Source organism: Seriola dumerili, unplaced genomic scaffold (assembly GCF_002260705.1).
Source record: "Seriola dumerili isolate Sdu_G_001 unplaced genomic scaffold, Sdu_1.0 BDQW01000291.1, whole genome shotgun sequence".
NCBI classification, from domain to species: Eukaryota; Metazoa; Chordata; class Actinopteri; order Carangiformes; family Carangidae; genus Seriola; species Seriola dumerili.
Window position 1 is genome coordinate 3,537,348 of NW_019174546.1, and position 11,684 is coordinate 3,549,031.

Below are 11,684 nucleotides of genomic sequence, written 5' to 3' on the forward strand. Positions count from 1 at the left end.
GTTTTGAAATTTTATCAGCACTAATCAACCATGTGAAGAGACAGAGGAGGTGAACTCTCAGCTAACTAAATGTCAGAAGAAGAAAATCACATTTCAGTTTTAAGACTTTTAGATAACTGGTGAAATGATTATATTACACAGTATGTGTAAAAAAAATTTCTAGACTTAATTTTAGTTGTACATTTAACTAACTGATGAATAAAGCTATACAAATAGTGTGCAGCTACTGGATAAAACCTGCAATTTACACTGTTCTTACTGTATATCATAAATATACAGATTACACATACATGGGAACAATTATAGCATGTTAGAAAAGTTGCAAGACTATCATGTCTGAAATTAATACTATAGGTATAATATAAACCTGTATTTATCATTTATTGTGGGTGTTGTAGTGTACATATTTGTACAGCAAAGCAATCAATAAATGTTGTTTTTAAGTTGCAAATAGATGTTGTGCTCTCAGATAAACAGCAGTGAAAACACTGTGCACCCTGTTTGCCCCTCAGATCAATGTGGGTGTAATGGTGAGGAATTTATACTGTATTTTTGAGATGAGGAAATGACACCCAAATATGACATTCCTCCTTGTGAAGTAGGTGTGGGAAGGAAAAATATCGTCCATCTTTGAGAGAAATGATCTCAAAACAAACATTCCGCAGTAAACGAGTGAATAACCTGAGCAAAGTAAAAACAACTTTTTATCCAAGTACGTTTTCCTTTGAGTTAAAACAGTTCCATGGCTCGCCGGGCAAATGTGAACATGAAGCCAAACTGTTGCATAAAATATGTAGTTAGTTTCCTTGGCTGTTTTCCTCTTTGAATGCTCAAATTCTGTCCTTAAAGTGAATTTGAACAACAGCTAAATTGAAAAATGTATCAGCATTCAAAGAAGGAACGCTAACTCACATAGAGAACCAGCTCTGTCCCCAAAGCCTTCTGGGATATGTAGTTTTGGTCAGGAGCTCTCTGAAAACAGGAAGCGCTCTCTTTGATCAGGAACTATGAATCCTTCTTTCTGTTCGCTCTCTCTTCTGTCTGACATGACAAAAGACTGTTTGGGGTCAATGACCACTGTGCTGTCTTTGTCCTGACCTGGAGCCTCCACCTCAGCATATGAGGGGCGACCGGATCCACGCCTGAACTTCATTATTGGCCAGTGGGTCGGCCGCCGCTGTGGGGAGGAAGAACAGAAAATTAAAACACAAGTGGGATTGCTAAAGGAAAATTTGGATATAGTATTGTGAAAACAAGTTATTCTCAAATCGATAGAAATAATTGATTTCTGATATGTATTGGTAAAAATAGGTTTTTATCCATTTTCCTGCACTCATTACTACTCACCCACAGATGCTCATAAAATGTCATACATACACCCAGTGGCCACTTTATTAGGTACACCTGTACAAGCTAATGTCCATAATGTTCAGTTTTTGATGACGCTGTCATAGGTGTAATGTAAATATGTTTTAGCACTGAGGTCATAGTGGTGTTGTACAGAACTACAGTGTATTGAGATTTTCTTTTAACATTCTGCCTGTCATGTATGTAAATGGGAAGTATAAAAAATTTAACATTTTAATATAATGTAGTTCCATACACCACTGCTGTGTTGGTGGAAAAAGACAATAAGGATTACTTATCCAAATGAAAAACATTGATAACTTTAGGACTTCAGTTGTTCCAAATGGTTACTACTGAGGTAGACAGCAGCTGTGGATTACTGACCTCCATGAAGAAGAGACTGGCACTGGAGGTGGGGTGGTTGTACACATAAAGGGACAGGAGCACAGCTGCTGCCATGACGACCATCATCATGATGATGCCTGCCAGGAGGCCAATCTGCAGTCGGTCATCACTCTCTCCTGTGCTCTCCTTGTCTCCTGCTGTACAGAGGTGAGGGCGACAGTCAGTGAGTCAGTCTCAAGTTTCAGTCATTGGCAGATTCAAATATAAAACTGACAGTTGTACTGAGACGTTTCTTGTACCAATAACCTGAGTGACACATTTTTACAGCTCAATGCACTGAAACTGAGGAAAATAATGAAGAATAGAAATGCTGCAAGATGCACAGAAATGACAAAACCAAGTTGATGACCACACGTGGGAATACAAATTGTTGCCATGGTTGTGGCTCATGGAGTTAGTCCATAACTTGTGTGATACGGACTGTTGCTGCCACAAATAATTAAATGTTGTTTCATTATGGAACTGAGAATGAGACTGCTGTTAAATTTGTTCTATGTTTTTCAGTTTGCCCATGTTGTATTATTTTTGCAGCATTGTTTCCTAAGTACACATTTGTAATTGAACTGTTAAAAAAAGATGTCTTTTTCAGTTGCAGTGCTTTGAGCTCTGAAGGCTACCACAGATCAGTTGTCTATACGGATATACAGTAAAGCAGATAACAATGAATGACTTACACCCTTCGTTGATGTGCAAAGAGATCTTTGTGTCATCTAGAAAAACAAGAACAAAATGACATGACATTCAGTGATAGTTTAGCACTGCATCCATTTTTTAAAAATTTGTTTATCCAGTAAGGAATCTAAAAACATCTAGGGATAAAAATATGCCTTACAATTACGCTCAGACTGAGTCACTAGTTACATTTTACTAATAATAACAGTAGCTTTTTGGGTACTTATTGCGGTAGTTTTTTGAGTTAACTTTTGTGCATTTGTACTGGAAGTACTATAGCGTACTTGACTTAAGGTACATTCTCACGTAAGTGGCACATCTTGTTGCCTTTGCACAAAGAGCATCCAAAAGTGTGCCACTTGAACACTTAGACTAAGTTTACACTTTAAATAATGTCCTTGCAACCATGTCCTCCAGTCATTTTATAAGATCTTTGGGGGAAAAAATCATTTTATTTTCAGTTCAATAAAAATCAAGTACTTTTCTTTCTAGTTAAGTAAAATATCTGCTGTACTTTTGTTTGAGTAGGACTTTGTAGTCCTTTCATGTTACAAACAATAGCTACTACAGCCAAAAATAACAGCCCTCCCATACTCTGACCCAACCAGGCCACAGACTGATACACATATATTGAGTCATTCTTCAGTAGCTGAGGACACTATGCAGTATTTAACATGGCGCTGTATACGCTTAGCTGTGAGCTAACAGAGGCCTGGGAAATAGCTGACCACTTGACCCTCACACTTTCAGGCCTTACAGAACGCACAGGGCGTGGATACGGTGCACAACAACAAACATTAATTCATGAGATGGTAATGACGCCTGTCCTGCTCTGAGCTGTAATCTGTTCACTACAGATGACTTGAAAAGTATTTGTCAGCTTACCTTCTGCAGGTTTGCTGGTAGGAGGCTGTGATGTGGACATTATTCTCCTGCTTGTGCTGCTGTGTGGTGAGGGGTTGGTGACGATGGACGTCCTGCTGAGGGGGGTGGAGGTCATGCTGGAAGTCCTCTGCTGCACTGTGGTTGCTGTAACAGGAGTGGTCGTATGACTCAGCTGGCGAGATGTGGAGTTTGTGACGTCTGTTATCCGGAGACACCGGGGATCCCGTCTCTGGAAAAACAATATAATGTTCTTTTGTGCAGAAAGCCAGAAATGTGCTGAAGTTCTATCTTAGTTGAACTTTCAGGAGTTGCAGATGCAAATGTAAGAACCTCCTCTGGGCAGCCGAGGTCAACCCAGTCCTGCCGGTTACGATCAAAGCCACTGGAGCATCTGAGAAAGGAAGTAAATATTATTATTGTATAGAGAGTATGGAGAGCTTTAATCACAACTTTGTTTTATTAACAAACATACAAGATACTGTATTGACAAGGTGCTTGATCCAAGTATGAAGTATTTGAGGAATGGGCCGAATCATGCCTCAGAAGAGTTTTGAAGCTTGATGACATTTTATTTATCAGGCAGTGTTTAAATAAAATTAAAATGATTTGAATAAAGGTGTGGACAACAATCACTTAAACTGTAATTACTATTTATACTCCAATGTTACTGCAGGTGATGCCTGCTAGTTTTGCATATTTGTCCCAAATGCTCATCTGAGATAAGGTGATATCTTACAAAACATTTCAGTCATTTTATACAGTACAAGATTTGTTTAACTGGCCCCCAAAAGTCATTTTATTTTACATTTCAGTTTTATCATGTTGCCAAATGCTTTCGACATTGTTTCGTCTATTTTTTGTTAAAATTATATAATTATTGACTACTGTTAAATTGCAACCAAATATTAATGATTTCAGCAGATATCAAAAACAAGAACTCTCTAAAAGCTGTCACCTATAAGAGGCACTACAGGAAATTTAAATTGTCATGACTCATGAACTCAATGTTCATGAGCGCATCTTTCTTTGAATATTGTGAAATAAATTCTTGTACAAAGGCCAATTAAACAAGTAATCTTCATATTGTAGCTGCCATCAGCCATGATTGTCCATTTCTGTGTCTATTTTAATGGATTAAAAATAAAATTCTAAACATTTACCTATTAATAAATTACATTTTGAGGAATGTGCAGCCTTCTCAGTGGTATGCACTCTCTGCACGTTTTTCCAGTTTACCTTTGTAGCCGACTGCACCAGCTGCAGTTAAAGCCAATCTGAGAAGTGACACATGGACCACAGCTGGAAAACTGGAGACATGCTGAGAATAAGGAAAAGTTAAGAGTCAGGAGGAAGAGACGGCTTTGGCTTCTGAAAAAAAAAACCTGAATGCATTTTGTAAATGTCTTGTAGGGTAGAGCTAACTCCCATCAGCTACTATTATCAGTTTCTGAATACTTGCTAGTTGTACTGTTATTAATTTTTTCTCACAATTTGACTCTGTTTAAAAAGCAAAACAGATTTTTAAAAAAGGTATAGCAATGAATGAAGTAAATGGAGCTTGCATGAGTATTTATGAGCGGAGGAAGTTTTCACAATTTATGTGTTCTGCTATCTTTGGATCAACTTACTGGGGAGAGGTAGCATCTCAACCGTCGTAGAGTTGGAGATTTTGGACTTGAGGATGTCGACTTTGTGATACTCATAGATGGTTCTCCTCCGAACATCTGGAACATGTCAGAAAATACGTGACGTCAATTATTTCTGATATCTGAAATTTTGTTAATTTAGCTGCTCAAAATATATTGTACATTTTTATAGAACAAATCTGCCACTTACTGGGGATCTGTTCTATCTCATGAAGCACTACAAAAGCATCCGATAAACCCACTTTGACAGGATGATTCTCAGTGCTGATTTCGCTGATGTCAATAGGAATCTATGAAAGATAAAGAGCTGATTAAATTACTTTTGCATTAAAACAGGACCATGAAGAAGAAGAAAAATCACCTCTTTGTATGCAAAGACAATCCGTCCATCGCTGTGCAGAACGGCCTGGAATGTGAACGTTCCCAGACTGACGTCCTGGAGGTGAATCTGGTCCCACTGAACCACCAATGCGGTTCCTAAAGGGCAGACATGAACACACATGCACAACCACAAACATATATTTAGTAAACAAATTGCACAGAAGACACACAAAAGAAAAATCACTATTGATAGTAAAATTATGGTAATACCAAGTCGGTCTCTCTTACCATTATCAATGTAAAACACAGTTGAGTTTTTGGAAAGGGTAGGATCAAAATCTGCCATCAGAGGGGCGATGTACTGAGTGGCTGTGAGCATCCGGTGGATTATATCTCCAGTATAAATGAAACCTGGAAGAGACAAACATGACGTTGCCAACAATGATTTACTGGGAATGGAGACTTTCACAATATTCATTTTAATCATGGTTAACTTATAAGACAAAGCGCCCGTCCCTCCTACCTACCAGACCTCCCAGTACTACTAATACTACTACTACAGCTGCTTCACTTGCAGTAATTTCACTTCTTTTTCGGGGGTATTTGTGCAAGTTAATTTCTGTTTTCTGAAAACAGATCCTCAACTTCAATATTTTGTTCATGCGGGAGATGAAGAGACAGTCACACTGGTCATAGAAAATACTAGACCATAAAAAATACAGAAAACATGAGAGGAAAACTGTGATGTCTGATGTGAAAATATATTTAAATTGCTTTACTCATTTAAATCTTGGCCTACTGTAACTTAAGTATGCACTGTGCTGCTGTAATATGAAAGGGAAATGGTTAACAAAAATATACTAAAAATTCTTTCAAAATTCATATCATGTAGCTATACACAGCATATACTTGTACATAACGTCTTAAACTTCTCTGAGGAAATACTCAGCCTATTAATTCTGAGCTATGAGAAAAAAACTTCATGTGACTCACCTCCAGTTGCCACTGTGATTTCTTTTAGTATATGTCCATAGAAAGGAAAATCAAAGGAAAGATTCACTCTCTGGAAGCAAACATAAGCAAAGTGCAATATCTGCTGTATGTTAAAGACGGTCAACAACCACTTGTAATATACACCAACATTGTTAACACTCAAAATGCAGCTTTACTGCAACTAAGTGAGAGTTAATTAATTTTTTGTTGTAATATGATGATGAGGTGTATGAGTATTCACAATACACTCCATCCTAAAAGCTGCAATGCCCTGATGAATAATTCTTATTCAGGCATGTCTAAATATATTCAGGTTTAATTTGCATAAAGCGCCAATTGTGCCATTAATTCACACAGACTGATGATTTCATACCTCAGCCTGTCTGTGGGTGCTGGACAGGAAGCCACGGACCTTCCAGTCATCTTCCTCCATCTCATCGATGTTCACCCACAGCTCTTTACTGGCTACATCTCCAGGACTGTAGATTTTAGATGTGTAGTAGGCGTGATCAATGTCCTGTCGAAAAATATGGGTATTGGTATTTAAATCCTTTAATATCACTATTTACAATAAAATAGACAGTAAATTTAAAATGCTATTCTGCAGCCAATTTTCTTGGCTGTAGAATAAACCTACCACAATCTGTGTAGAATTGTCATGGCCCTCCTCCATGAGCAGGTCTGGATCTGACTCCTCTGGTTGGTGCTGGTCTCTGTAGTGGTCCCTCTTATCTGCAGCCCAGCCAGGAGCCCCAGACCTAGGCTTGGACACCCACCTCCTCTCCCTGGGCTTGTGACTTCCGATGTTTACATGCAGCCTTCCCTCTGGAGAAGGCAGCCCCCGCATGTCAGTACGGTAGACTCCTTAGGAATCAGATGAGAGAGAGGGAGATAAGATGCTGCATTAATGAGAAGAAAAAATAACCATTCAAGAGAAGATCAGTACCAACAATAAAATTAAAATGCCAGAGATTTGAGCTGATCATACTGAATTACACAGCTCTCTTAGTACAAAAATAGGTTCAACACATTTTTATAATTAAGGTAAAAAGTTTGATCATGATACTTTTGTTGGGTCTTAAATTTGACTGTTTGCAGCAGCCTACAATAAATTAATGGATTAACTAATCAACATAAAAATATTCTACAGAATTTGCTTTAATCACACAAATAAAGTAGAAATAGAAACAGGACAGCCTCAGTCCTCAGTGACCATTTCCAAAAGTTCCTGAATTAACACTTAGATCCAAAATAAATCTATAGAATTTAAATACTATATTCTATACATTACATTTCAGCATTCTGCAAATCAAAAATATCTCACAACTGCAAATTTTCTAAATATGGAAAAACATGGGCAAACATTTTCTTGTTTCATTTTCCAAAGTTTGCTACTATTCTCTGTTTAAAAACACTGTAAATTGAATATCTTTAACAAAAGACAAAACAAGATATTCGACGTTACCATGGGCTCTGGGAAATTGTAATTTTCTGGTGTTTTACACACTTGATGAGATCTTAAGTGTTCCACTGGTGAGTCTGTATAAACTCATTGTGCTAAACATTACTCAATCCCACTTAAAAGAATTTTACATTTTCCAGAAGTTTCCTCACGAAAGTCCATGACATAAACAGTATCAGTAAATTCTAAAGTACTACTTTCACAAAAGTTATAATTTTCTGTTTGTTGTTTAAACTGTTTTAGAGAGGTTTCGTTTTAATTTATGGTCATTTTGGAGGATGTAATTTATAGTGGTGTTATGTGTTTTACTGTAGAGTGTTTCCAATATTTAGTTTGTCCTGATTCATATAAATTGGGTTGAACAAATACATTTTAGACACATCTTTTAGTATAATGCAATTCAACAGTACCATGATCTACAGCCTTTAAAATGACCATTAAACTGAATCAACTCTTCTCTAAAACAGCTTATATTACAACTGAACGTCATAACGTTCAAGAAGTTATCTACTGCATTAGCTTTAGTTAGGTGTACTTACTTAAGTGGCAACTGAGTATAGCTTCAATGAAGAGCTTAAAACTGGTACATGACATATTACAGTTAGTTTGGAATCTTAAGATTATTCCAAAAACCCTGAAGCTACTTAGGGGGAAATAAAGAGGGAAACCTGTATGTTAAGGAGTGTTAGATGTGCAGATGTCTTTGAACATCTCAAACTTCAGTTAACTAAATCCTGCATCTTCTCACATGCAACAGGACATGAACAATTCCTGAGCATGTGCCATGTGGCAAACATGTGCAGTCACTCCGTCATTCTGGCCCTACAGTGACAACAGTGCGTCCTAACTTCTCTCTTCACAGCAGAGGGTGAAAGCATGCTTCACATTCTTCACACCAGCAGGTCCAGGACCAGCCATGTGAGGCCGGGCAGCAGTGGGTGTTGTGTCTATATTTCTATCACAGGGTGGCCCTGTGGCTCCAGAGGCCTCACAACCCTCCACCTGTGTGTTGGTGTGACGTGGGTATGCTACTTAATCTAGTGGCGCTGATGTCAAGAAGAAAGATTAGCGTTATTGGTAAGAAAGGATAGTAACTGTATCAGTAATTGTAAGGACTACCACTGTTACTGATGGGCTGCTACTATGTAAGATTTTGATTTATCATAGAGTACAATGCAGCTTACCAACTATGCTGGCAGCAGTCCTCTGTTGCCTTTTCATTTAAAATAAACCAAATGTTCCACGGAAAAAACACACTCGAAGCAGCAGCAACACACCTGAACCTGATTACACCTTTAATTATTCTCTGTCAGCTCCCTCAAAATAAAAAATCGCCACCTGGTGGTTGGATGTATAGAAACAAATCAACCCAGAGAGACATAAAATTGAAAATTGCTCCCAAAATTACAGCGGGTTAAAATGTTTAATTTATTTTTTCTGGTACATACGGTTAAAGAAAGAATTAGTAATTATTTAAATGAAACTAAATGTTAATTATTGGTATTGCACTGTTGTCTAAATGCTCAGCTAAAAATAGATATTTCTGTTTCCTTGTTGAAGAAAATGTCATAATACTTTTTTCAAATGGCAACTTCAATCAAAAAATATTGGTTTCAGCAAAGAAAAACACAATTTAATCATTATTGTCATTACAAGTAAACATAATATGGTAAAATATGGAGCCATGTCATGAAAATTACTTAAACACAGGTTAACAGTGAATCCTTACACTAAAAGCATTAATGACGCAGTAAAATTACAAGTGAGTTAGTAAGTTAATTAGTGTATTGATTTTGACCAATGCAGATCATATTTTCGAAAAAACACAACGTGATTAAAAACAATAGACCCAAATTATATTTTTCTTCTACAACACAGTATATGTTTATATACGGCTATAACAGTGTGCAAACTGACCACCCATTCATAACGCTAGCCTTAAAATATTATTTGTGAATTCAACATAATTTTTTATGACTTACCACTGGCAGATTTTAGCTTCATGAAGCTTATTTGAAACTGGACAACAATGACGAGTCCTGTAATGAGATGAACTGTCTTGGTCACGGTCGCCGCCATCCTTCCTGTCACTTCGTACAGCTGCTCCAGTGCGCAAAGAAACTCATGAATAAGCGCAATTTGTTTGCGCCGGTTTGTGACTGGGACCCTCCAACGTCTCACTGCTGCTAGTTATCAAGTTATCAAGAATACACGCACGTCTAATTAGGAAAGAAGCGCAGGCCACGCAACCTTAACCATCTAAGTAGCCTAACGTAAAGTTTCCCGTCATGTTAATGTCCACGTAAATTTCTTAAATTATCCGCAAACCCAACTGTGCGTCAGTTCAGTCTTCCCCGGAATGAAACGCAGCTGGTGATGAGAGCCAGTACCCGTCGGAACGCTGCTTTCACGTGCTGTCGTAATTATCGAAATCACAAGACATAAAACCGATTACTAGTGTGTTCAATTAAAAGTCTTACAGTATATTATTTTGCAGAGACGAGGGGCACACCAACTAACTGATTATGTTTCTGCATTATAGCACCTATTATGATAGCTCTGTGCAAGTGTTTTTTCTTATTTATTACTATTCTTCCACTAGAATGTGCAGATACTGTCTGGTGAATTACAAATGATGTTCTTGTCATGGAGTTATCCCTATAATATGAAGACACAGAGTGACTGCGCCCTAAAGTCCAGTTTCATTTCATCACACGTTTAAGTCAAATTGGTCATTTTTGTCAAGGATGGTTTGCAAAGTTGTAATGTTTAAGTTTGCATTCTTGTAACAATCAGGCCCATGTTTGACCACATTTTAAAGTTTCATATTTACAAAATTCGGATAAAATTTACCAGAATAATCCAAACATTTTCAGGGAGTCCTTGAAACATGCGTATATTGTACACACGCAATAAAATAATTCAAATTTATCAAACAAATATATGAAACACATAAAGTCCGCGGATAAATATTAATATTGGAGTTCAGCGTGGTCACTCTACCTCAAAGTTTCACCTGGATTTCCAGAAGCAAGTGAAGGCAGCAGAGGCCCCTAATGTGATTCCAGCTTTTCCCACTAGATGTCGCTGGATCATGAATACTAATATCTCAACAGCTCAACAGCAACTCAATTACAGTTACGACTTGCTTGAAATCCTCTAATGTTGTTGTGATATTTAATAACTGAAGAATAAATCAAAGATTAAACAAGCAAATATAATTATGAAGGCCAAATAAATCCTAAAAGCTTACTTAACATGTTGGATTTTAATATATTTTGGGGACAATTTCTTGCCAAGAGTTAAACAGATTGATACCACTCATGTCTGTTTAGTAAGCTACAGACAGCCGCTGATTAGGTGAGCTTACTGTAGCACAAAAACTGGAAACAGCTGGGTCAGTCTGTAGTAAATGTAGTGTGGTAAACAGTACAATATTTGCCTTTGTAGTGGAGTACAAATATAAAGCAGTATAAAATGGAAATACTCAAGTAAGATACAAGTGCCTCAAAACTGTACTTAAGTACACTAGTTGGATAAATATACTTAGTTACTTTCACCCACTGGTCATATTTCATCAGACGGCTGCCCATTCAGGGTAATCCACTTACACACGCACAGACCAGAATCCAGTTTGACATTATTTTCATGAAAACATTACTAAGGCCTGATGTGGCAATCCCTCCAAGGCAACTATTTAAACCCATCCACCCCTACCAGCATCAAAACGGGACACCAAAAACACACTTCAGCTCATCAATGACTTACAAATCTGGCGCACTGCCTGGAAAGAAAACAGTTTGCTTATTCTTAAAATAAATAAACATAAAATTGCAAAGCGTTATTTGTGTCTCGAGAGATTTGTTCACAGGGTGGATCTAAAAATAAATGTGTCCTAGTATGTATAGCTATGTGCAAAATGTGAAATGTGATCATGAATGAAACATATACCG

At 37.4% G+C, this 11,684-nt stretch overlaps 1 protein-coding gene across 1 annotated transcript; it reads right to left on the reverse strand.

Annotated features, from left to right (window-relative positions):
* Nucleotides 1-939: 939 nt before the first annotated feature.
* On the reverse strand, nt 940-11,593 carry LOC111231270 (plexin domain-containing protein 2-like). The gene is made up of 13 exons (XM_022758321.1): nt 9,714-11,593; nt 6,907-7,133; nt 6,643-6,786; nt 6,270-6,339; nt 5,565-5,687; nt 5,317-5,432; nt 5,146-5,245; nt 4,938-5,033; nt 4,546-4,627; nt 3,640-3,700; nt 3,310-3,538; nt 1,732-1,886; nt 940-1,177 (listed from the first exon to the last, which is right to left on the reverse strand). Exons 1-13 carry the CDS (start codon nt 9,808-9,810, stop codon nt 962-964), a joined length of 1,716 nt encoding a protein of 571 aa, XP_022614042.1. The 5' UTR covers nt 9,811-11,593; the 3' UTR covers nt 940-961.
* Between the last annotated feature and the right edge of the window lie 91 nt (nt 11,594-11,684).

What these genes read in the sequence shown, in the direction of transcription:
- LOC111231270 (XM_022758321.1), bottom strand. Translation starts at nt 9,810, where the DNA reads ATGGCGGCGACCGTGACCAAGACAGTTCATCTCATTACAGGACTCGTC. An exon ending in GAAGCTAAAATCTGCCAGTG is followed by an intron (nt 7,134 to 9,713) that starts GTAAGTCATAAA and finishes CTGATTCCTAAG; the next exon opens with GAGTCTACCGTACTGACATG. An exon ending in ACAATTCTACACAGATTGTG is followed by an intron (nt 6,787 to 6,906) that starts GTAGGTTTATTC and finishes ATTTTTCGACAG; the next exon opens with GACATTGATCACGCCTACTA.